Source organism: Anser brachyrhynchus, assembly GCF_964034855.1.
Source record: "Anser brachyrhynchus genome assembly, chromosome: 9".
In the NCBI taxonomy this organism is placed as follows: domain Eukaryota; kingdom Metazoa; phylum Chordata; class Aves; order Anseriformes; family Anatidae; genus Anser; species Anser brachyrhynchus.
In genome coordinates this window covers 8,433,908-8,461,329 of record NC_137703.1, presented here as the reverse complement: position 1 = coordinate 8,461,329, position 27,422 = coordinate 8,433,908, and the positions used below count along the sequence as shown (strand labels likewise).

Here is a 27,422-nt window from a genome sequence, read left to right as displayed (position 1 = left end):
TTCAAGTAATTCTAACCGTGATTCTTCTCTTGTCTGATCATGAATGACTCTGGAGATTGGTATTTAAAAATGTGATTATTTAAACACATACCATAATACACCGTTCACAAATATGATAAAAGCAAGCTAACATTTGCACATATAGTCTTATTTTACTGTTTAAAGTTACAAATATCTTTGCTTTTGCTTTCTGTGAGAAAATATTAGACTTTTTCATGTTTACAAAGGAGTGTTATCAGTCCTGTCACATTAGCTTTTGTCACCTAAAAACTACCAAACTGTTTACATCTGATTGCCTCATATTTGATAAATAACATGGAGATTTTCAAAGGCAGACAAATTTTCTGTTTCATATTTAGACACTTGAAATTATGTCTCTTCCCCCCCCAGTAAAACAGCATACACAACTTGAGACCACCACGAGAGACCACCTACTCAAAAGTCTAAATGTAGACCTAGCTGTCCTGCATCTGAGTGTCTTGATCATTACAGCATGTTCTGAAATTGATTTAAAATTGGTTGTGATACACACAGAGACCACAAAGTGCTTTTCAGTGCTAGCAGAGGTGTTTTGGATTTAATCTGGCATCATCCAGTATTCAGACAACATAAAGAATGTCTTTGAATTTTTTTATAACTATTCATGTCTTCGTGTTGGTTCAAATGTAAAAAATAAAATGAATTAAATCCACAACATAAATATCACATCATTATTAAAATAATCATCTGAAGATAAACCAATGGATATTCAATGCCACAAGTTTATGATTCCTTAATGCTGACTTTGCCCATACCAAATAAAAACTGGGCCAGGAGATTCCCAGACACAAACATTCAATAGTATTTCTACATTTGTGTGTTCATCCCAATTTTAAGAAGCTGTACTTCTCAAGTTTTTCCTTGCTTACCATAGAGTTCAGTTCAAGCTCTGTTAAATCTATAAAAATCAATATTGAGTATATGTATTATGTGACAGTTCCATCTAAAAGTATCTGGTATGGAATATGGGCCAGATACAATGGAGCAGCCAAGCACATGTAATTTACCCAACAAATCTAACGCACTCCCACATTGATTTTTGCAGTTTTGTAGCCCCTAGTCACAGAGCGAAGAAAAATGGCTTACTCATAGAGTGTGCGAGTACTTGGGGCTACATCATGTTTATCGTAGAGCCTCTGATTTGGGTTGCCTTTTTGTTATCTTTGTTGATAGATTTTTTAGGTCATTTGATACAGTTCTCTACTCTAAAACATTTACTTCCATGGTAAGAAAATAAAAATAATTTTCTGGATTGTTCCAATCTGTTGATTATTTTTCTCAAACTTACAGTGTACAGCGGGAATATTTTAACAGTTCCTAAGTGCAATTATCTTAAGCGAGTATGAACAGATAATTGTATATAAGTAAGGAGACGAGCTTTCAATAATGTATTAATGTATGTCGCTCAGGAACTAGAATAAAGGGATACCAAACATATTTGAGTATACAACTACAATTAGGACATAAAGGACATTTATGAAATGATGTGCATATAGACTTGTATAGCATAAAATATTAATGTGTTTACTAAAATTTTATTTTTAAATTATTTCCAATCCTAAAAGGATAACATAAATATATTTATAACATATATATATATGTTAATAGTCATTTAGAAATTGTAAATGGGTAGATTTATCAACATATATTAAAATAATATACTGGTCAGAAATATCTGCTTTATTAACCTACATATATATTTAATAAATTCAATCAGATTCTATTAGCATGTGGACTTAGGTGACAGTTTGTAATATGTGTCCAGATTGAAAACTTGAAACCCCAACTTAATGAGAAAAACCTAAAGGATTTAGGCATGTTGCATGTCTAGAGTTTCCCCCCCTCCCCCCCCCCCCCTTTTATTTACTCATAAGTATCATTAATACCAAAGATCAACAACCTTTGGTCCATGTATGTCACTCTCTCTCTTCAAGTCTTTAGTAGTTGCATGCTTATCTATTTCAGTCAAATGTATTTCTTATCGAAAAAAAAAAAGAGTGAGCAACCTGACAATACAGTGTTATCGAATTTTTTCAGCTGAGACCCACATGTCATTCAGCATTCAGACATGCTTGTGCTTGATTGATGGATGGGTTTGTGACAAATAAAACTAGGATCAAGAGCTTTGCACCTTTTCCCCCATCAGGAACCAGAGTAAAGCATAACTCTGTAACAATGGCAGGATTAGGGATGCATTAGCTCTCCATCGACCAAAACCATCCATTCCCATCAATACTTTGCACTTAATAACCTGAAGCTATGATAAGAAAACAAAAGAAGGAGAAAGGGACAGGAGAAAACAAATCAATAGAAGAAGGGAATGTCTGAAAGATGCACTGTCCAAATGAAGAAAATTTTTTGCTGAATTGCTAGGATAATGCCCCTTGACAAGAGAACAATGTACTGTCAAGGTTTATCAGCGAGGAGGCCAATTGGCACAATGTTAAGCACAGGTTTGGCATTTGAGTGGTTGCACTTACTGTAGCTATAAAATACATAATGCCAACATGCAGATAATAACTACTCATATTGGTTTTGTACTAACAGTTTGGATACACATAAGGAACACAATTACATTTCTAGGTGTCCTGAAACAGATGCTACGAACACAAGGACTCATCCACTCCCCTTGAAGTGTACATGATCATTACCGGGCTGATGTCTTTCACTAACACTTTACTTTAAAAATGCTATTAATTTCTACCTGAAATTATATCTTTTCTCTTTTTACTATTAGTTTACATCTTATCTGCTTTTACAAACTGACCTGAAAGACCATGAATGCTCTTAGGCTTTAAAAGGTCAATAGATTCCATGTTGTTTCTTGTCTATTTGAAACTCTGAAATCTAGGAAATAGCACCAAGACTGGAAGTAGGAGACAACCATTCATTAACCTCACCTCCTCTTCAGAATTAAAATAAGAGAAAATATATTTCTTAAGCATTTGCAACTTACTCAGGAAGATAATGAAATATCAGTTAAGAAAAAGTTTATCTAACACATCTTAATACAGAAATTGCTCTGCTTATTTGCAAGATTCCATGCTTGAGCTTGCTGCAGTGGTGAGCAAAAGCAGAACTATGTTTCTCTATTGCCAGCTTCTAGTGCTGAAGGATGGAAGATGTAATGAATTGCTTCCTTCAGGATCCAGAAAGAAAGGTCAACTTCTGCACGCAAGCCTTAGTGCTCTGACACCCTGCTTTGGGCTAAGGCCAGCACTGGATGCTGAATTCCCTACCTCGTAGCTGAGCTGAGACAGCAAACTGTGGCCTTCTTCCCTCTAATATCTTACAGTTTTATTTTATATTGCTTATTTATTTTAAATACTATTAGATTGAAAGTCAACAAAGAACACACAGATAGGAAAGCAGGAATGCAGGAATGATCAGTGTTCACTGTTTTAACTAATCAGATGACTCGTTTGCCAGTAAGTCTCTGACATACATGGAAAAAGTCCTAATAATTACTTAATTTCATGGAAAGCAGCAGAAAATATTTTGAAATATTTCCTCTATAACATTTTTTTAATATCAACCAACAATTATAAGATTCTACTCACTATAATAATATGCATATGCTTTTACATCTCCTTATTAGTTCCCTAATTGTCAGTGTCTACTAGAAAGGACTAAAAGATAGCCCAACAGTAAAAGCCCAGGACGACAAAACAGACAACAGGTACCATGTTGTTCACTCTGCCACATTCCATCCTCGTCACATACATGAAATCTCAGTATCTCTGTGTTGTTTTATGTAAATGACAATTACAATTTTCAACTCAGTATATTCACTTACTGTGATCACAGGATATTCTACAAAGTGGAACCAATAATAATTTAAAGGAAATACCACAAGGAACAAGCATGTTCCTAGAAGTCAATAGAATCTTTACAAGTTCCTTGATGACTACATGAAGCTACTGAAAGGATACAGAATTAAGTAAAAGCGCTGCAGTGACTTGTGCAGAAGCCAAAATGCATTCACGTGAAGTGAGATAAGAACAGCAGGCAGAATAATATTTCCAGGATGTGTTAGAGGGTACTCTGAGTAAAGAAGAGCAGGAATAACTATGAAAGGAAATAGCTTACAGTCATATTTTCAATTCAGTATACATGACAGAAATAGAGCCAAATTTAGCAGAACATGTACATCAGTAAAGGATGGAAATAAATTTATAAAACATGCAAGAACTACAAAACACATGATAAACTAGGAGCTTTTCAGACAGCAAACCCTGCATTTTTTAACTGCTTCTAGTGGCAGTTATATTGCATTGTCTTCTACAAGAAAGAAAATAGCGTTACCATCCTGTTGCAGTTCTCCATAGTGCAATCACCACAACTTTTGATTACTTTAGTTTGATAATATTGCCACCATCAATGCATGTTATCAAAAAGACCATAGCATACTTCAACGAGCATTTTGAATATCAACTTCTCTAAATTACTTTCCCTGGTTCTGATAACACAATTGATGTCGTGGAAATGCATTTCATTTACTTAAAACTTTACTGACTTTATCAAAGGGTCTGTCCTCATGGAGCTTTGGCATAGCTCTGCCAAAACTGCAAAAAGTGATAAGGTGAGGGGCAGATAAGTGATTCCCTCCCTATAACATACATCTTAAAATGGCAAAAAATGATTTCAATACATACAATAAGGCTTATTTCAGAAAACGGTCATCAGTAGAAAAATGAAGTGTTAAGGGAAACTTTTATTTTGTTACAATTCTGCACTCAGCATTCAACTACATTTCTCACAAGATTTTCAGAAACCTGTTTGCAATGTTTCTAGTGAAAGGACCCAAATATTTGCAGTCTATCCCTCTGTCTCACTAACACACAGATAGTCCTAAGGATAACTGCCAATAACTAAAATAAATCAAGAGATGTACTTGAAAAGTTCTCAATACCAGTATCTTTCCATTCCAGAAATAAACAACTAAATTTGGCAAGCACACATCATACAATGCACACACAATGAAAAAGTGAATATCTGTTTTAAGTGCAAGTCTCAAAGCTATTTTAACTACAGAGCAGCCAGAGCACTCCCATAATTAATTGCTTATTATTTCATACCAGAAATAATAATGATCTGATCAAGATATCATTAGTTCCAATCAGACAGTTATTTCCTAACGGATTTCAGGAAGAGGATGAATAAGCAAGACTGATAATAAAGATGCCAATTCTGCAGTGAGTTGTACAGCATGCAAGGGTGTTGAGAAAGCTGTGTGTGTTCCAGAAGGAATGCAGAGACAAATTGACAAACATTTTGGCACAGTATGGTGGTTATATCCAGACTTTATAATAGAAACGAGGTGCAGGTGAGGAGCACGATTGTTCCTTTTCTTCCTGTTGTCTCTCAAGTTTGAAATAACTTTGGGTTAAACTAAAGATACTAAACTAAAGTTACTTTTAGCATAGAGCACAGGGGTAGAACTTCCCAATAATTTCGTAACTGCCCTTCTTGTACCATTTAAAATCTAAAACTCTAGACCAAGTTTTCTTCAAAATCTAATTGACAAGACTAGACCAAGTCTTCTGGTTTCAATGATTCAAACACTATTTTTGCTTCCTGTTAAATTTATTTGGATCCATATTCTTTAAGGACTGATTGGAAGGTATTTCCAAATCCATGTTTTGTCTCTTATTTTTAAAATGCTCATATAATATTCCTCAATCTCAGCACTGTCCCTCTAAATCTAGCTATCAGCCCAGGTTTGCAAGATGCTTGGATGAAATGCTATAAAGGTTTTCTAATAGTAGTGATCTCAGCTCAAGTTGTTGAATTGTAAGAAAACAAAACAAAAAGATTTGCTTGAACTTTTTAATGTATTACTTAATTTTGATATGATGATTACAGTCTCAACTGAAGAATACACAAAGTTCTTGATAAGCAGATTTTTTCCCCAGTAAAGTACTAGTAACTCTATAAAATAAATGAACAACCTTGTGTCAGCACTGCAAGCTGAGTTACATTCTTTTGAATTCAGTGAAATAGCAAATTGTTTTATGATGGAAAACATATGTGCAGGTACTGTAAGCAATACTTAAAGTAAGTGTTATTGTCACTAATTTAAACATCTGACCTTGATCAGTGAGCCACTAGATAGCTTCCCCAGTTTATTTATAAGACTGTTGCTTGTGAATGACTTCAGTTTTCATATAAGTTTCATAATATGCAAAGTATTTATGAAAAAAAAAAACCACAACATTTTTTTCCAGCTACATATCTCCTTGCATTCATCAATACAAGAAAATTGTATGAAGCCACAATCAGCAACTCATGTCTTCATTGCATAGATATGCATGGGTAAGTCCTCTTTGTTCAACTATTACCAAACATCCCATGAATTAATTCTAGGGAAGTTGGTGAGTCAATATATTTATATTCAAATGCTATGTGTAAGGCTGAACATTAAAAGTTATTCCTTGTGATCAAAAAACAGAATCTAAAATAATGTTTAGGTGGTCACAAGAAGGTCCATCAGGTTATGAAGTATTTTCCAGCTAGATCTTCAAGTCTTCATTTTGGAATCAATTCTTTTTCTTTGGTGGAACTAAATGCATATGCTCCAGAGGGTTTGCCCAACTTCTGAAGGACATGTGCCTATAATAGGCCTTTCTCATCTCTGTCTTGTTAACAAGTATATAAATGGGAGAAGGATTCAGTAATTGGCTCAGAGTTACTAATGAATTAATTAACTTCAGTCTATTTTACCTAACCTTTAATAATAAGAATCTTTTTTTGGTCTAGCAATAGGTTTGACAGGCTGAAAAAACAGACATGCAGCAAAGCTCTTGAAAATTAATGAGAAACGAGGAAAGAATCAATGTACATTCTGCTTGCAGAGAACTGACACAAAAAAGACACAATAAACCATGAACAAACACAGTCAGTTTAAAAAATAGGTTAGAAAAAGTGGGCAAATTCAATTATAGAAGTAATTAGAAGATATAGGGCAAGGCTGCCTTTTGGGACTGTGCCAGAAAACATGAATTAATAAGAGTGAATAGAAAGCGCCCATGTAGTAATTAAGAGGCAATCACCTATGGCAATGAATACCTGAAAACAGGCTGCAAACTATTAATTCAGTGATCAAAAATATTTTTAGATGATTAATATGGCAAATTTGTTTTAAAAGACTAATTTCTGGAAAGATATCAAGACAATAGCACATTATTTGTTCCTCTGGCATTTATATAGCTAATTAAATTTTATAATTTGCAAAAACATTAAGCATTATCTGAAAACAGTAAAGGCAATATTTCCTTCACTAATTCTTTATTAGAGTGGCTTCAAAATCAATAAGTTAAAACTAACTCAACTTTTTAAAAGAAAATTCAAGCACCTAAGAGCCGATTGCTTCATTTATTTAAATGATTTTGTTGTTGTTTATTAAAAAGACACCATGCATGAATTTTACATAATAATTTTCAGCTATGTAAAATTATTTCAGTACCTGTTCTAATTATAATTCAGAGGATTATAAACACAATTCGATACTCAAATAAGCCGTCATAGATGCTAATGCGTGGCCAAAAGAGATTCTTTCATCAATACTGCATTTCCCCCTCTTTCAGATACAAAAAAATGAGCAAGTTACAGAAAAGGTGTGCAACACTGGATGGCAAAAATAATGATCTCCTAAAAAATGCTAATAAAATCTCTTTAAATTATTTATTCTTTCAGTAAACCCAGTAATGGCAAATTTTGTTAGAGCGACTCCTTAGGTCATTACAAAAGAAAACATAAAATGTGCACAATCTGCAATAATTTGCTGTCAATAGTGAAAAAAGCTTACCAAAAAAAAAAGGACCTACCTTGCAAAGCAACTCTAAGGGGAAAACTTGTAGATAAGATGTAAAACAAACTGCGGAAGAGGGGAAGAGGCTTTATAATAGCAATAACTTCACTTCAGATGTATTAAAAATGCAAATATATTTTTATAAATCAATTTTTCACTTAAACTACCGAGGATTTTATATATATATATATATACATATATACATATATGTATGTATAAACAACCCTGAAACTTCCAAATATTGACAAAAAACAAGGATTGTTGATAAGCTTCTATACTAATACTGACCATGAGTGATTATTACACGCTACTTGTACTGCTACAGGAAGGGAGAATCTGCCTTAGTGTTGTGGGCAATGAATGCATGCCTTAAAGTATTAAGGTTTACATCTTTTTTTTTTTTTTTGCCTTTCTAGTGTAATTTTAAATAGCATTTATGCTCCTAATTCATCAATATTATCAGAACTATAAACAATATAAAAAGGGCATAGCTACCAGAGACAGACAAAATTGTCTGCACTAAATTAAACACTCAAATTTCATGGTTCAAAAGTCTGCCCTCATCTCAAACTTCCATGTCTTCATTTTCTCCATAGGAAAGATTGTGGTTTGTGGCTTACCAGAAGGACTAAAGGGAAAAGGGGTGAAAAGTCACCAAAAATAAGATGGTCAGAGGAAATGAACTGAAACAACTGAAGGAACGTAATCTTAAAAGAAAGAGAGAAGACAAATATTATTCACAAATAAAGGCAATTTATGTCAAAACTAAGTTGCTCACCTGTGTCAATATATTTAGAGTTTTAAGCGGAGAGTGTTCCCTTACTATGCACTAACAGCTTCCTATTTTATTTCGAAAAAACTTAGAAATATTGAATCTCTAAAAAATACACAACTTAAAGCTATGGGTAAAAGAAGTTAGTGAACTCACACTGGTTTTGTGAATGCTTCAAAATGAAACACAGTTTGAGATATTGCTGCCACACCTTTAACTCCAGGTAGTCTCCATGGGTCTTATAATAGGTTGTTTTCTTCTACAGTACTCAAAAAATAACACTGAATGTGTTGAATCTGGAATATGTCAGTAGTTTATAATGCTGCTGGCAAGAGCAGTCCCTGAAGAATGGAATATATGCTGAGTTGCACAGATGCTCTTTTAAAAGAAGACACAAATTATTTACAGTCTAGTATAGGATAAAGACAACTGATGGTTTGATTACTATGTTGATTATGACCGTTTCTGTGTAGCTTTACAATGCTGTTCTTCTGGGACCACATTTTCAGTCCCTGGTCACAGTTACATATATATGCCTTGAGAAGAGCCTCTAGGTAGGAATTTGGAGCTTTCTACCCTCCACGCCAATCCATGACAGCAACTGCTTTACATACACCCTCTCCCCACTTATAGGAGCAGTACAGCCTATTACGGTATTCGTGTCACCTCAACCAGTGTTAGGTACCCAGTTTCGTTTCCTTGGCTGGCCAGTCTCCTTGGATTACTTTCATAATTAATGGAGACAGAGAGTGTAATTCAGGGTTCAGTTCAGAAGAGAATCCTAATACAGGTGCCTTTCACTGCCCAAATGGTGAGATTCTCTCTCCATGGATTGCAGAGAAAACCCAAATAAGCTAGTGAGACAACCAGATAAATTAAGTGTCCTATGAATATTTGTGTGCCCAGTTTCTTATGCATTATCACTTTCTCTTCCTCTACTTTTCTGATGGTGTGGCTTAGCAAGGCACATCATAGTCACAAAACTAGCTTAGGACTCCTGTCTCATTCCCATTTTTAAACTGGATTTTCACCTTCCTATCATTTGTGCTAGTACACTTGTTTCTGTGGTGATGCTGTAAAACAGGCTACTGAACTGGTCTAGATCAAAAATATATCACCCCGCTGCCATCTCCAAGGAAAGAAGTGATTGCAGACAGACCATCTAACCAGAAACCTCTCAGGTAGCTAATAATCAATGTCCAGAGAAGAATAAAAGTGGGCAGATTTCCTGCTGATACGCTTTGATACGCTTTCAGCCTCCAGTAATTTTTATCTCACAGTCCTTTTTAAACAGAAGTCCCATCTTTATATCTAATAACCCACAATATATTCTCCATGATTTATTTATTTATTTTTAAATCACTTGCGGAATTCACACGAACTTTCAGTAACTACGTCTGAGAAGGAATTCCATAGTTTAACTATATTCTGTGTTTAGGAATTGCCTCTTTTTATACTGAACAGTAACTAGTTTCGTTTGATATCCCTAGATTCAGTTCAATGCAAAGAATCTATCCCTGCACTTTCTATGGAATGCATGTTTCATTGACGTCTACCAACCTGCCCCAGCCCTGGTCATGTCCTTTCCAGCTTGCCGGGTCCTAGTCATATCCCCTGAACCCACTCTATCATGACAACCATTCTTGCCATAAGTCTTGCAGGCTTTTCTGATTTTACTCAGTTCTTTCTGAGTTGAGGAGGCTGGTAATGCACAGAGTATTCAAGATGCAGGTGTACAATGGATATAAATAGTGTTGTAATGATAGCTTTTATTTTGTTCTCTATTCTTAAAAATTTGGTTTGACTGTTCTTGAGGTGACAGTTTCACAGAACTATCCATTTAATTGAAGATCTCATTTCTGAGAAGTGATGGTTAGTTCCCAGCCCATCATTTCATATGTAAAGATAGAGTTATTTTTCCTCTGTGCATTTGTCTGCACTGAATTTCATGTGTTTTTTTTTTTTTTTTTCCCTATTATTGCCATCATTGTAAGATCTTTCTCAATACACCATAGCTGGTCCTTCTCTTAACTTTCCTGAGTAATAATACCATCAGCAAATTTTGTTCCCTTGCTATTTTTATTTTTATTTTTTTCAGATCTCTTATATGTTTAATAGTACAGACCTCCATGGGGATTTCAGTGACAACCCACTTCGGATGTTAAAACTGACCATTTTTTCCTACACTTTGCTTTGTACTGTTAGCCAGTTATTTACTGATGTAAGGACCTTCCCTTTTATTCCAGCACACCTTATTTTCTCAAAGGCCTTTGGGGATCGACCCTAACACCTTTTGAAAATGCAAGCAGGTCTTGTCAGCTGGGTCTCCAGTGTTCTGCTTTCATATTCCTTCAGAGAATTTTAGTGTATGATTCTGTATCTTTAACTTATGACTTCTATTTCAAAATCCACGTTGTCTCCTCACAATACGTCATAGTTACTCAGATTGCACTAATTTTATTATTTGTTAGAATTTCTACTCATTTCCCCAGCACAGGTATCATATTTACTAGACAGCAGTTTTCTGGGTTTGCCTGAATTCCTCTTTAAAACCTGTTGCTGCGTGAGTCAGCTGGCAGGCCTCTGGCACAAAATAATTAGAACTGAGAAGTTGTACGTGGCAATCACCTGTTCCACTCCTGAGTTTCTTTAGAATTGCTGAATGAAAGTCTCTGTTCCTGCTGGGTTGCGATAGTTTGTTTTGTCCATTTGTTCTACAAACTATTTCTGGACATTTCAATTTAAAACAAATCCTAAAATGCATTCCATAAATTATGATTCTAAGATGGGATCTCCCTAGCCTCCTCCATGGTAAGGGCAGATGCCAAAAAACAAAACAAAGCAACAACAAAACCCACTTATCTTTCCTGTTACAGCTTTACCTGTGTTTGAATACTCCCTTCACACCTTGAAAATTTTACAGATTTTCTGGCAGTAATCATGATCCTGATTTGTTTGAAAAAAAGGATACTATTACTTTTTATTCCTTATGTAAATTGTTTCTCAACTGCTCTTTGGGGTTATTTTCCAAGTTATTTGTCACCTGGACTGACTCAGGACCCTAGTTTACCATGCAACCTTCCATACAAACATGGGAGGTGCAACTTCATGATAGGCTTAAATTTTCTCAAATTTGCGTTGCCACGTAACAAAAGGCCACCTTCCCTTCCCCAAGCTATGTGTTTCCTCCAGCTGCATTTTGCTGACACTAGTGCTCATATTAATGAGCAGATAAGGATAAAAACTAACTTTATTAAGCAAGTCATTAGTTTTCTCTAACCGCGCAGATCCACGGCACTTGTCCTGTCACAGGGAGGAGGGAAGGCACACACAGAGCTAATGGTATGACCGATGTTTTTAACAACAGTGAATATTTAGATTGACTTAATTTGGAATCTGTACTGGGGCTATGGGAGCAAATCCAGAGCATGGGCCAGAAAATAGTGGGTGGATATGGTGAGGTGGGGACTCCAAAGACTGCTGTTAAATCCAGCATTTCATCAAACTGCATGCAGAGCGTAATGCAGAATTCTGACACTCAGGGGCTACAGATAATCAATTACAACAATCAAACTTTTTCTAAAGAGGTATTTAGAAAAACTTGCAGGGTGTATATTCCTTGACCAGTGAAGTTACATCTTGATTTTCAGATTCAGGAGTTAATTTATTGGAAGAGTAGGAGGGAGGAAAATCAGGGACTGGGGAACTTTCAATACCATTACTAAAATACAGACAGCTTGGGGGGTACTTAATCCCCATCCTGCACTTCTGTCATCAGCTAAACATTGTTCCCCATTGTGCACACAAGGAGAAGTGCAAAGCTGACCCAGCAGATTGAGATGAAAAGATTAGAAGCAGAAATTAAAGTCTCCTGGAGAGATTGTTCAGCTATTATATACTGATAAATTTTTCATGGTTTTCCCCAGGTTTTTAAAAATCATATTAATCTGGAACTTGGAAGCTTTAAAAACATGCTTCTGATTGTCAGTATTTCCCTCTGATTGCCATCTAGCTGCACTGTGGAAGACAGACTCTTTCTTAGCTCAGCTGAAGAGGTAGATATAAGCAAAACGAAGATCGAAAAGAGATTCCAGTATTGAAACTATTTTCCTGGGCTACTTCTACAGTTTCTGATTTGTCCTTCATTTGGATATGAAGAGGAAGTATGAGCTCAGGATGCAAATGAATGTTATCATAAGAATATAAAGTAGCTGTACTGGGTCTGACCAAATGTCCATCTAACCAAGCGGTCTTTCTATCAGTAGCCAGAAGCAAATGCCTTGAGAAGAACAGAACAGGCGTGTAATAACACTTCCCCTGAGTACCCTGCCAACTTCTACCAATCTGAGTCTCGAAGACCACCTGAGCCAGATAAGGTTGATGTGTATTAACCTCTATGGATTTCTCTACGGGAACTTGTTCAAGCTTCACTTGAACCCATGTAAACTTTAAACTTTGACAGTATCCCGTGGCTTAATTTTGTTACATCTAAAGATCTTCTTCTGTTTCTTTTCCAGCTGTCATATCTATCATCTGCCTTTGATGATCTTAAGTTTTTGTCCTGGCAAAGACTGTGCACAAACCATGTGCAGAGCCCGTCTTTATGATGACTTTAGATACCTTTATCATCTCTCCCAACAGTCTCCTTTTCTAGGTATACAAAGAGTCTACCTTACTTAGTTTCCTTTTAATGGAAATCTCTCTATTCCTGTGATCATCATTGTTGCCCTTTTGTGAACCTTTTGAAAAGGCAGGGGGAAGGCAATATGCAAAATGTGGGTGCACCATAGATTTATACACTGGCATAAATATTCTGTGCTTATCTTCTATCCTTTTCCAATTTATTCCTAACATTCATTTTCTTTTTGAACACCACTGTCCACCAAACGGATTCTTTCATGGACCTGTCTTTTATAATCCCGAGATCTCATGCCTTGATGGTAACCCAGCTGAAAGCCCACCTTTTTACTTTTTTATTTTTGCGAAGTTTTGATTATTCCCAGATGCACCACTTTAACTCTTATTTAAACTGAATTTCATTTGATATTTTAAGGACTAGCTGCTGAGTTTCATAAGATCCTCCAGCCAGTCATGGCTAAGTGTCTATGTCTTTATTGTCCTGAAAAACCTGGTATCATCAACAGATCGTGTTCCCTCACCAGTCACTCTCTTTCCACTTTGCTCAAGATTCACTGAAGGAAGTTTCTGCATCCCTATGCATAATTTCCTCTTTCAAACTGAGATCCCAAGATTTCTTTCTGCACAGTGATGCATCCTTCATTTTATCTTGACAACTCCTTACCAGAGAGACAATAGCCAGTTTTGAATCTCTATGTCTTTTAACAACACCCAAATATTTTTAGCTCTGATGAATGTAATGCACCAGACAATAAGGTTTTCAAATCACCTCTCTTAGAAGGATGCCAGTCAGAACTCCCCAGTTTTCCTGGCACTGCACACACAGTGCAGTGTTTAGAAATTAATTCTCTTCTTGGTCCAACACCCGAGGTCAGTGACAAACACAGCTTTGAAAGAAAGGTACATTTGAATCCACTCCTCTTGTCAGATGAATAACAACAGTAAAGTGATGCATCTTTAACAAAAGCCCTTAATAAAGGTTTTAAAGCAGCGTGATCATGGGAATTAGCTTGGGAGAACATGCAAAGTGTGGATTCAACTTAATCTAATTAGGACTCTAACAGACAGAAGTTAACACAGAACCTGGCAGAACCAGTTGAAAAACAAAACATTCTTCCACAGAAAAAAAAAGGGAAAATTTGAAGTGCTTTGGAAAGTTTGGAACTTTTTTTTTTTTTAATCTAGCACAGTGTTTTCAGAAAATTTTAAAACAACTTCTTGAATATTTTTAGCCTATTATATAAATGTTTGAAAATGGCATTTTATTAATGAAAAATACTAAGCATCTCTGAGATTATTTTTCAAGTAAGAAAAAAGCAGAGAAAAAAAAAAGGAAAAGAAAACATAAAAAGTGCTGTTTTGCTGAAGTATCTATGTCTGTATTTGAGGTTTCTGCCAGAATAGCTACGCTGATCAAGAGTGAAATCTCTCCACAGTCCTCATCAACATATTAATGTTTGGAGATACACAGAACCTCACAGAAGCCATGGGTTTCTTTTCATTTTCTCTAGTCAGTGCCAACATAACATAAACCAACACCACTTTTTAGCCATCTCTTCAGTTCGGCAACTGGCATAAGAAAAAGTCTAATGAATAGGGGCTGGATGACAGCAAGGAACATTACACTGAGTAAACTGAAGAATTAAGCAATTTGGAAGAGGGAAAATCCATAGAACTGAACTGAAAAAGATAATTACAAGTATAGAAAGAAACAGAAGTAACAATCAGCTATGCAACTAAGTGGGCAAATGAACAATTTCAGAATTATTCTAGGAAGGGGTGAAATGGAAGTGAGGTAGAGGCCACCTCTTGAATTCATCATAGCAAACTAACGAATCACAGAAAAGAAGTCTTCAGGGGACTTTAGGTGTTTGTGTGGTTTAATGTTTCTCAGCCTGCAATCAGTGGATCAGCTGATAGTCCACACAACACATAAGACATCAGAAGATGGGTTACAAAAACTTGCAAATCATCTATATCCTCTTGACACTGATATTTTTTGTGCTACTCATCTCCTCACAGCTGTTACTTATTAAAAGTAAACTATTGTATATTGCATGTATTAGGTACCTCTTCATATTTAGCCTCATTTCTCAATGACACTACCTCGTCCTGTTGACTAGCAGACCTTTTCCTTGTTACCACCACATTACTTTGAATGTTCACACAATGCAGTTTCATGCATCCTACTGATCACATCTCATTTTTGTTTCTCAAGTATGTGAATCTCTGAAGGATCCTTTAGACATGACATTAATAATCTGATTTCTTTAAAATTATTCTTCAAGTCTTTGGTTAAGGTTCATGTGTTAACAAAAGATGTGGCATAGTTTCTGCTTATGCCTTTGGTATCTGTCCTTTGAGACTACTATCACTATGTCTTTACTAGTAATTTTTTCCTTCTTCTTTACACAAAATCAATCATTTTATATGAAACACCAATTGCATTAGCTTTGTATAAAGTCCCATGAAATACATTGACTTTTTCATTTTTCTTAATGTTTACCACATGCCACTAAAAGCCAATGTTTGCTCATTCTGTAGCACACTGTAAGACCCATAACTGAAGGTTCGCAATAGCATAAAGGAATTGGGTACATTATTCCCACTGAATTTCAGCTAAGTGATAATTGAACTGAAAGTCAATGGGAACTGGGAGCTTAAACCCCTGTTATGCCTTTAAAGAACTCTTACAGGGTGTTCTTTTCAGCTGTTTTTCCCACCCTGGGGATGAGTAGAAGGGTTGAAGAGGACCTGTCACACAAAGGGAACATTTCCAGGAGCAGGAAAGCTGGTAGATCACAGTTTAGGTGATGCGCTTGACCTCTCATCCACATTACAAAACATCTATGATCTTTGCTGGCGCATTTAGCCCAACTCATTTCCCAGACCATGAGACCCAGCAGTCAGTTGCCAGGTACATTTAACAGCAGAGTAAGGATAACATCAGTGTACACAGAGAGTACAGCTGACAAACTGGAGACTGGAGTGCCTCATTCTCTGAGGAGATGAGCTTCTACGCCTTCACTGAAGGTTCTCAGTATGTCAGCACTGAGATCTGCTCCTGGGTACACACAGGGAAAGACTGACATAAGCTAATTTGATCCACAGCTACACCCTCCTGTCTTTTGTGATTTTTTTTTCCCCCCTGGGAAACCTGATATATCCCAAACCAACACCAAAGACATAACAGTGTCACTCAGCCCTTCTATGCTTCAGTGTTCTCATATGAAAAATAGCACTTTCAAACAGCACTTCAGAACTATGAACTAATTTTAATTATACATAAATATTTTGTAGGCATAGCAGTGTTTAAAAAAAAAATGGAGGGAAAGAGGAAAACACTTATATAGAAGTAAAACTATTGTGTGGTAGAAAAGTGATGAAAGCTACAAATAGATATTTATCACCTTGAAAATAACTTTACAAATTAAATGATCAACGTGATTCACTGTCAAAGCTCTTAGCCCAACTATGTTTGTGTAGTACTTAGCTTGAAGGCCATAATATCATGCCCGAAGAGTAACAAGATGTGGTAGTCCCTATTCAAGGTCAAATTGTCTTGCTCATTGAAGACAAACAGAACTAAAACAAAGGGAAAAAATCCAACTGAAGTGTATTTAGAGTATTGTTCACTGCCATTACTTGTTATCTTTTGAACTGCATGTGACAAAAAATTTCATTTGCTCTTGTGCATTTATACCAATTCTTTAGCCCAAGATAAGATTAGTTATAATTTTCTTTTCCCCATACTTGAATGTATATTACCATTTTTCTTGTTGCTCTGATAAACAAACACTAAATTGGCATATATTAATATATGGATAATTATTCTATATGTCAAAAGCATCGTCAGTGCATTCTTTGGTGATGTGTTTCTGGGTAATCAGATTAGATTTTGACCTACACCATTCTACCATCTTCCCGGCAAAATAAATAACAATATCACATCCTTTCCCACACACTATCAAAAGATCTACAAGAGAAGCTACTAATTTGTCGCTCTATGTAGACTTCCAGTGCAAATGACCTACTTTGGAATTCAACAACACCGCTGACATCTTTACAGGAAGTTCTTTCTCTTTCTAACCAAAGAAAGCTATTGAGTGACAGCCATCAGTCAACTGGGAAAGATGAGTGATAAATACAAAAACAAGAGGTGCCTGATTGAAGTGGGCAATGTGCTAATCTTGTCATCACACTTACAGCCCCCGCTACTATACTGCTTGCCATTAATATAGCAAAAAGAGCATTCAACTACTGAATGGAGAATTCTGCCATCATGTGTCTAAAGTCACCTTCAGGGTTCCCCACCGTACTGTTGTGCAGAGAAAGAGAGAATGAATAAAAAATGACAATATAAACTCTGAATGTATACATGTGAAGATTAGATTGCAGCACATTTACTACTTTACAACTGCAAAAGACAACATCCCAAATACACAGCTATCCAAGCATAAAACAGAAACTGCTGACTCGTACGAAAACAAAAACTCTCACAAACAAAACACTATGGTTATGGTTGAATGCCCGATGTTCCTATTACTTTGGCAACTGCTTGCACTACTATCCAATTATACCGCGTTTTAGTTTTGAGCAAAATGTGACTGAGTACTGTCTTCATATATTCAGCAAAGTTATCAGCTGGAAATAATAGCCTAAATTTTTCATTTGGTATAACTATCTCTTCTTGTAAACTTCAGTCAAACTTGTACCAGATTTTTGATCTCTCTTTTGCTAGCAGGAAATAACAGCTACAGACTCAGTAGTAACTCAGGAAAATGTTGAGTATATATGAGAAGCCCTGAATTCTGTATGTTATTTTTGAATTATAATTTGTTTCATTATAAATTCTCATTTTACAATACCAGATATTTAACAAATTTACATATATGTAATCATTCATTAAATCTTTGTAATATCAAGAGAGATTATTTTTGTGATGAATATATTAATGAGCTTAATTAACTGTGTTTTAGTATGATGATGTAACAAACTGTTAGAATTCCTGTTGAAATTTATTTTAGAAAATGTTAGATAGATAAAAACAAAGGTCAAAAGTCAAAGTGGATAATAGCTGATGGTTTTGATAATGTTAATTATATATTACTAAAGAATAAAGGTAGAAAGGGAAATATGAGCATTAAAAGAAAGATAAACATCCCAATGCTGAATTTAAAATGAAAAAAAGAAAAAAAAAAACTTTAAATGTCTTTGTAGCTCACTGTCATAAACCGAAGACATAATGAAGCCTGAATTAAAAATGTCAGTTTCTGTGAATGTTGATAACTTGGTTCTTTGTTGCACAAGTCAAAATGTGTCTGTTTGATGGGTTAAAATGACAGTCTGCAAATGGGAGAAGCTAGAGCTAAAAAAAGAAGACCCCCCCACTTCCCAAAAGACTTATAAAAAGTAGGCCCGTAATGCAGTACTTTAAGGAGAAGACCTGTAGGGTAGAAGAGCCAGTATCTTTAGGAAGTAACCAAGCAGCACTAAAAGGCAATGTCCATGGCCAATCAAAACTATTTCTCTAGCTGCTGGGGCTCTTGCATCTCTGTCTTCACACTAGACTGGAAACCCTTTGTACTAATTGCCAGACTGTACCAGATTTTCTGGTTCAGTTCCATCCCATAATTGACTGACAATGATGGGCAAGGAAGGGGAAAAATTCAGGCTCACCACTGCAAGCAGAGGGTCAGAAATGGTTTCATAGGGAGCACATCACTGCTTGGCACTAAATGCAGGGTTAAGCAAGCATCATCTGTACTTTCTTCTAATTCCTAGGTTAAAAGGGGGATGGGAAAAACATTCACACTGTAGCAGGGTAAAGAGAAGATCTTGAAAGCTGGCATATCTTCTGCAAAAATCTACCACAGACAAGAAAATGTCTGTAAGATTTTTGGAATTTGATCACTAACTGCAGTATCAGTATATTACTAACATTAAAATAAACAAAACAGTTAAGAAATTTGTTTCTCCGCAAAAACAAACCTTTCACATTTACAGTAAGCATGAACGTATTTGTTTATAAAGTTACTTTTCTAAGCAATTAAAATATTTCACGATCTTATAATCCTAATAGAAAACAATTTGTAATTAAAAAAGTAGAAATACTTTAACATAAAATGCATACATTAAAGTTAAGGATTTAACATTTTAAAAATTATAAATAAATACTTGCTGTGCATCTAATCTAGTTCACCGCAGTTTATACATATTTACATCCTGATTGCTACAGGGTCTCTTGCTTATTGTTGAATTGTTTTAACAAATCTTGGAAAAACATACTTCAGGAAAAAAAAAATATTTCAGAAAAACAGACTAATGACAGAATCTTTCTGATCATGAATCTTATTTACCCTCGTTTGTTCTCCGCCCACTTTATTTTAAGCAAACAGCACCCCCAGTAGCATTTCCACAAAACATTAAGACAGTTCTGAGACCAGAGTAAAAAAGAAATAGAAAAGGAGAGAAAGAAAGAAAAAAAAAAAAAGAAAGAAAGAAAGAAAAAGAGAAAACAATCTAGTGCTTATGGCAAGGCAGTTCAAAACTATATTACTGTCTGTTCTTCCCTCTGTCCTGGAAATACCATGCACATAGGTCAAACGCTTTCCCTTTTACCCTCACCCTATCTTTAGAGCATACATATTTGCAGAATACCTACTCCCAAAACACCTAATTGTGCAGGTAACATATTCTTTACTTTCAGTAGTTAGTTACAATTCAGTTTCTTTAAGAGGAAAAGCACATTTCATCCAAACCATCCCCTCTAACCCCACACCTTTCACTCCAAGAATGGTTATTTTCCCTGTTAAACTGAAACCTGCTCCTCTCACTTGCCCTCTGCAAAAGCTCCAAATGAGTGATACGCTGCAAAGTTTCAGAACTAGGCCAATAAAGTTAGCATCTTAAAGCACAGACAGCAGAGGACTGAGGCAAAAGCTTACCTTTCAAACCCTGAACAGAGCTGTCTTTTATGAGGCCTATACAGCTGACAAGTCCTGGGACTTTCTCAAACACAGTACCCACACAGGTGAAAATCTAATAGGTAGTAAACACCTGAGAACTGGACAAGAAGACTATAAGAAAAAAAGAAAGCAAATGAGTAAAATGTCTTCCCAGAGCCACAGTCAGCTCTTGTGCATGGGGAGTTACGAATGCACTGGCTATAGACTTTTGTCCAAAGCTGTAGTTTTTTTTTTTTTTTTTTTTTTTTTTTTTTTTAGTGAAGCTAGATTAGTTCATACAAAACTCAACAATACAGCACTGAAACCCATTGTTGATATTCAACATTTTTCACATAGCGGAACAGAATAGACAATACGGTATCTAGGAAACCATGGGCTGGATTACAAACTGATGATATCTCATCCTTCTGGAGGGCCTGTAATCCTTTTTATTACCTACCACAGAAGGGGGGAAGAAAACCCCAAACAAAACACCACAGCATAAACCACCCCGTATCAGTAATGTTTGAACTCTTTTCATAAATAAATGAATTAAATCTTTCTCTTACTTCTGTCCTAAGCTTACCCCCCCAACTGTAATATGCATATGTAATGAAATAGATGCCTTTCATGCCACTTAAATAACTATTAAATCATTGAGCATTTATACTGTCCTGTGCCATCAGGCTCATTTGAAAAACAATTTTCACATTATATATTTAAAAACAACACTATATCTGGCCTCATATTATTTCTTACAGCACTTTGCAACTTAATAATGTATCCCCTGTGACAACACAAGTTATATTTTTCTTCACACAGTTATAACTGCAGTTACTACTGCGCATATAACAATATTTGAAATATTTTTTTTCTGATGTTTTACAAAATATTCTTCCATTTTCAAACCTGTTTAAACACTCTAGGTACTTGCAGCGCATCACGTCTCCAGTTATCAACATGTTCAGTTTAAAGGTCCTTCAGTGCATACTGCTCTGTGCTCTATTTCTTGCAACACTTACACACTGCACACACACAAAATAAATACAGTATTTCACTGATCCATTTACCCCTACACAGCCTATTTTTTTTTTTTATGTTCCAACCTCATTCCATTTCTACAAACTCCAGTTCCCATATTTTCCTTAAAACCCCAAATAGTCTAGGTAGCCACAGAAGTGATTGTTCCTACCAGTTTCTTTTCATCACTTCTGCAATTGACCAATTGACAACTGATTGATGGTTATCTTTTCACTTCCACAATGAAAGAAATTACCATCACTATAGCTATGTACAGTAAATGCCTCCAGAGTAAATTACATGATTCTAAAATTCTCCTTAGCTCACTTAGTAAAACATCAACACAAAAAGTTTCTTTTTTGCCTCTCTTCCTGTACTGCAGATTTGGCCTTTCCTGTCAGCTTCAGAAAAGAACTTGACAGCTTCTTTAAAAAGAGGAGTATAAAAGAACTTGAATAAGGGATGGCACAGGGCCGGGCTAAGGCTTCCATTCTCTGCAAGTGGCTATTCTTTGCACTGAAAAAAAAATTAGGCATGTGAGCACAGATAAGCCACATAAGAATACCCCAAAGAATATTCCCAGTGACCTTGAGATTTTGCTGCAATTCTGTAACCATTCTCTGCTGGAACAGCTTCATGAATTCTGAACTTTAGAATGACTAACTTATTTCCAGAATGTGCAATTTATTCCTTCTAGGGGAAAAAACACTCCCACAAAATTAGGAGGGAAAAGCATTTGTCACTACAAAATAAAATAAATTTGTCCTTGTATTTTTGCAATAGTTGAAGTGCATTAATAAGAATTTGGCTCCATTCCATGGCTGGTTTTAGTGATGTTGAGATGGAAAAGAGAGGCCACTCTATGAAAAAGCAAAACCCTCTTACTTTTAACAGAATTTTTAGCTCCTGCATAGAAAGATATTGAAAACTTCTGATTGCTGTACAATTAAGTGCAGTTTTCAGAGCATTAAATACACTGCTGAGAAAGACAGAGAATGATTTATTGTTTTTTGTTCCTTCTTGGAAAGCACTTTGAAATGAAAACAAAAATAGACTCATTATTTCTTATTATTTAAATAAATAGTAAAAAAGAAATTCAACTTTGCTATATTTGTGTGGTTCAAAGTTTTTGTAATGCCATAAAAGCCTGCTTATTTTCCAGTACAAGATACAAGGACTAGCAGATCCTCTCCAGTTCAATTTCTGTCTTTTAAAACTTGTAGTACTTTCTGTATGTTGATAATCACTATGAGCTTTTGGCACTTCAGGACACCAGTACCTCTGGCTTTGAAATACAAGCTTCCCTGTGTTTTGGTTATAACCAAACACCAGGACCATCTAGTCTTCAAGTCTTCTTCACTAATTTAGTCAGGAATGAAGTTTTAATGTAATTTATATACTAGTAGCTTGGTCAGATTCTTCTTAAAGAGGTGGCTCATGGAGGACACTTTCCTCAGTATCAAACATTGGTCATGCCAAACCTGAACCGAAGGTCATATAGTAAACAAATGCTTGTCTTTTTTTTTTTTTTTTTTTTTTTAACCCTTCTACTCAGCTGCACTTCTAGGTCTCTCTACACTGTTGTACTATTCCAAAGAGATGGATAGAAAGGAATCAGAAGAGTCTGAAAAACTTATCCTTCAACAAAAGACAAAAGCTGACCTAAAAGAATTACCTGTTATCAAAAAGACTTCTGGGAGCAAAGAACACTTTATTATGAAGGGGAAAGAAGAGTACAAGAAAATACAGAAGGTAATGCCTCTCACTTGTTTTACGACAATGATGAGAGTACTGGTAAGGAAATTATTGATGTAAACTCATCTTGTTCATCTGTCTCATTTATGTTTTTTTCTCAAAAAATTCTATGCCTGTGTACCAATATCTAGTGAGAAATAGCTGGTCTTAAATCAGTAAATTGCGGAGTTAGTGTAAATATGATTTGAAAAGAGAAAACAGAATAACAAGGAAATATATTGAGGGTCATCTCTAACTAATTTAAAATTGCACTTTAAACAATTAACCACAACTGTAGTACGAATTTGTGTTGGCAAAAATTTTAACTAAAATCAGCTGTAACCATCTTAAAACAGACTTTGTCAGATTCATATTTTTTTCTAGGATGCTTCTTTGCCCACATATGCATTTATTTTTGAATATTTCTCACAGCAATATTTCCTAGACTAGTTATCTTTTCAGAGACTGAAAAAAGGCTCTGTTAATCATTTACAGGATGAACCCCCAAAATATTTACTTGCAATATTTATTGAGTACTTTAAGACATGCGATTAATTTTCAATAGTTTTGAAAAAATATAACATTCTTCCCAGCAAGAAATCAGTTTAATTATCCAAGAAATGAAAGATACAGCCGATCTTCACAAAAGAAAACTTTCAGCTAGAGGCTTTCAGAGCTGTAATGTGCTGTTACGCAACTGTATTTAAGTTCAGCTTTATCTTAACCTGAACATTGGTTTGAAAATGTAAACAATAAAAAATACAAATTAGAATTTTTATTATATTAAATAGTTAGAATTAAATTCTAACTTTTGCAAGTCTGATTTCCACTTCTCTCTAACAAAAAGACTTATTTCAATCCATCTTGAAATACATCACTAGATGTCAAGATGTCAGCTTTCTGATGCATGACATGGGTTACTCACTTGAAGGTGAGAGGAAATTTGAAGAGTAACCTTCAAATCCTGTTATGTCATAGCTCCTTCCCAGGAGAGGTGAAGGAGACAGGAAGGACTACATATATAAAATCACCTCTAGTTTCTTTACCTTGTCTCTGGGTGCAGGCTTTTAAGTATTTCTATAATATAGGATGCCTGCCTTTTTGTTACCAAGCATTCATAATACGTACTTCACAACATAACAGGTGTTTTGAATAGGAGCCAGAAAACCACCCATCACCTCTGCTTTATTTTGGGATGCTTCATTTGGCTTCGTAATTGATATAAAACATATACATTTCTTATAAAACACCTAATGCACATATACAAACTAAATACATAATGTTTGGTTGTCAAATCTCAAAAAACAGATACAAAAAAACAACGAATACCTTATTACGCTAAACCAGAGGTTGGGTTTAGTTTAGATAAATTAAGGCCTTGGTCATATTCAAGACTGCTTGTGAAAAGTGCTGCAAGAATAGCAAAAATGTTAACTGCATCTTTATGAAGTAGATAGGTAACTTACACAACGACTGCTCCAAGTAGAAGTATCCAAGCAAACTATTTTATGTCAAAAAGATAACAGAACTTTCCATTAAGGGTCCCAGAAAAAAGGAAGCTCTGAGAAGTCCAGGCATTACTCTCTGAAAATGCTAAGGATTTTATATATATATATATATATATACACACACACACACACAATATTATAAAAGTTTCTATCAATCTAAACACCAACACCCATCAATATGATTTTTGAATTTTTACAGGCATCAGCTCAACTGATATAATATAGATTAATGGAAAGATTTTCAGTGTAAGAAAGCTGATGGATTTCAGTCAGTAGTTAGAGCTCTATGATTTTATTATGAACTAAATTTTTAATCATACTGTACTACTTCAAAATATACCCTTAAACTCTTTCCCATATTGCCATTTCTCTCAAACCAGCTACCAAGTGTGTTTAGTCTGCTCCTTCTGTGTGCTGTGTTTGAAAGAATGAACAAGGACAGCATGTGTAGCAAGGACTTAGCAGTGACAACTGTCAATACAGAAGAGAGGGGATGTCTTCAGACTGCTGCAGCTTGTTTGAAAATACAACAGAACATTGGTTTGCTTACTTTCAGAAAGGTAAGTGCCACTGCTATTACACATGACAGTCCCTACCAGGTCACATAGCTTAATACAAAGACTATGATAGTTTTTCCTCAACAGTTGGTGAACTCAAGGACTACTTAGACAGTGAGAGGATATTAGTTCAGTGTATAATAGGCATTGATTTTTAAGACATGGGTTTGAGGAGGAGACAAAAATATTTAGAATTGTCGTTCATACAAAATTCATTCTGAACATCAGTTCTGAATCTACCAATAAGCCCCTAGGAAGAACAATAGTCTTCTGGACCAGAAGCCCTAAATACTTCATTTTTGAATGCCCTCTCTGACAACATCAGAAAACACAAAAGGAGAGTGCTGAATTTGACAATGTACCCTCTCTAAAGGAGACCATGGGGTACCAAGCACTGAGCAGCAAATAATGACACCTGACCACTGATGCTTTGTTTTGAGGAGCAACCTGTATATTTTATACAGGTTAATATCAAGATTAAATCAATCAGTCAAGAACAAGGCGGCATGCATTCTTGTCTCAGAATCCACTTTCTAATGAGGAATGGGACTTCTCTGATGTACCAAAAGTTGAGAAACTTTATATACCACTTAAGGTATATAAAATAAGGTTTGATAGAATGCCAACCCAGAGATTTGACATAGTAAAACTGATGTAAAGAAAAGGGGACGTGTTTTCACAGAAGGTCTTTCATAAAACTGCCATAACTGGTTGTCTCCTAAATGTATTGTATTTCTAACTGAATTACTGAATAATCTAATGCAGCTTCCTTTACATAGCTGACGGAATTCACACAGCTTGGTTTGCAAAGAAAAAAAAAAGTTGGCACTGAACACAAGCTCATTTGATTTCTATGGGTGTATTTTGCATTCTTGGAGTACATCAACAGTGGCTATAATGTATGATGTAAGTACCATGCGATGTGTTTATTATGGCAATTTCTCTGTAGCTGCTACAAGGGAACTCCTTTGAGGCTAGATAAAAGTTTGTCAAAAATAATATTCAAATATCCTTTTAACTGAAACAAGATAAAGAGATTAGTGCCACCAGTGTCAACACCACCACTTCCAAAACACATGCTCAAATAAAACATGAAAGCTTTAGGGAACTGGTTTTGTAAGCTTCAGTAGCTTACACTTCCTCTCTCTTCCAACACTATGTATTATTAAAATGCATCAGCTGATGATGTGTGTTAATGACAAGCTCCGTTCTCAAAGGTCTCTAATTCATTAGAGGGGACTATCAACATGTAATTCACAGAATTTAGAGCAAAATATATTTATTTAGGTAATTAATTATGAATTTTATTTTAATAGAGAAGCCTAGATACTTTTAAAGTCACTTAAAATAACACAGCAAATGTAGTATATTCCCAGGAGAAGACATAAGTGTTTAGCAAAATTTAATTCCCGACTAAACCTAACCACAGGACTTTTTCTGCATAAAATATCAATTTTTCATGAATATTGTAACCTGGTTAAATTTGATTTTTTAAAAATCTAAATCTTGCTGTTCTTCTATTTTTCCCCAAATTGAATAAAATTAATAATATATATTTTTTCTTTTACTTACAATCTGTTTCACTTTCAGATTCTTGAAGAAACGTAGAGCAGTCACTTGTCATCTTAATTATGCCCACTGAATTTTTATTTAAAATAGAGAAGTTTCCATTCCTTCTCTGCTTTAGCAAAATTTCATTTGTACAAATTCTAAGGCTTTGATCTAAAAAATCTTAATAAATTGAAGCATGGTTTCTGCTTTAATGTGAGAAAATGAGATGACAAGAATGAGAGCCAGTAAGTCAATCGAGTGCTTAGTGAAGGTACTGGGAGCTGATTTACAGAGCATATATTGCCTGTCTATCAAAAATAGAACATTTTCCCAGCGGTGTCAATTCAGTTCAAAAATATGCATTTCCCTACCCGATGGATTTATGGTATGGATTTGGCTACCAAAGTCTATGGGTAAAAATGAAAGTAACACTTAAATATGGGCAGTGTTTGGGCGAGTAAGCATCTTCACCTTTCATCGTTAACTGCATAGACCTGGAGTGCACAGCAGCTGTGTGTTCAGTCTTTCACTGCCCTGAAATCATCTATATTGCATTGTTGCCTTGGGCAGGCCAGACAGTTCCTCAGGGAGGTCCCCACTGCTGGGCAGCAACCAGTGACTGCACAAAGCTATTGGCTTAGATGGGAAGAAGTTCTCATTCGCATGGATCCCCAGCAAAGCAAACAAATGAATAAAAACTGTGGTCATAATTAAGCCCAGGGGCTTATTCTGAACATCTTCTCTAGGACAAAACTTCCTTTCAGGTAATTATATCCAGTGGATCACCTAAACAAGCCATCACACCTCACTGCCTTAGTCACTACTACACATCTGTCACCGTCATTT

The 27,422-nt window shown here is 35.4% G+C and overlaps 2 protein-coding genes across 35 annotated transcripts in view; one reads left to right on the top strand and one right to left on the bottom strand.

The window, feature by feature from the left end:
- Positions 1-27,422, bottom strand: part of LOC308199856 (uncharacterized protein) — a 288,903-nt gene that overhangs the window by 72,706 nt on the left and 188,775 nt on the right. The window contains exon 1 of one of the 33 annotated variants that reach the window (XR_013955014.1): positions 20,207-21,301. The exons of 31 other annotated variants lie outside the window; for them this stretch is intronic. The gene's annotated coding sequence lies outside the window, so the exon portion shown is untranslated. Of the gene's footprint in view, positions 1-18,938; positions 20,178-20,206; positions 21,302-27,422 lie in introns of those variants that run through there. One more of the 33 variants, XR_013955015.1, reaches the window with a different exon arrangement.
- LOC308199857 (uncharacterized protein) overlaps positions 1-27,422 on the top strand; it is a 68,903-nt gene that overhangs the window by 32,362 nt on the left and 9,119 nt on the right. The window contains exons 2-4 of one of the 2 annotated variants that reach the window (XM_080604631.1): positions 6,267-6,354; positions 22,782-22,978; positions 24,849-25,028. In XM_080604631.1, coding sequence (XP_080460757.1) covers positions 6,351-6,354; positions 22,782-22,978; positions 24,849-25,028 — 381 coding nt within the window. In that variant the 5' untranslated portion in view covers positions 6,267-6,350. Of the gene's footprint in view, positions 1-1,968; positions 3,719-6,266; positions 6,355-8,445; positions 18,540-22,781; positions 22,979-24,848; positions 25,029-27,422 lie in introns of those variants that run through there. The other variant, XR_013955044.1, reaches the window with a different exon arrangement.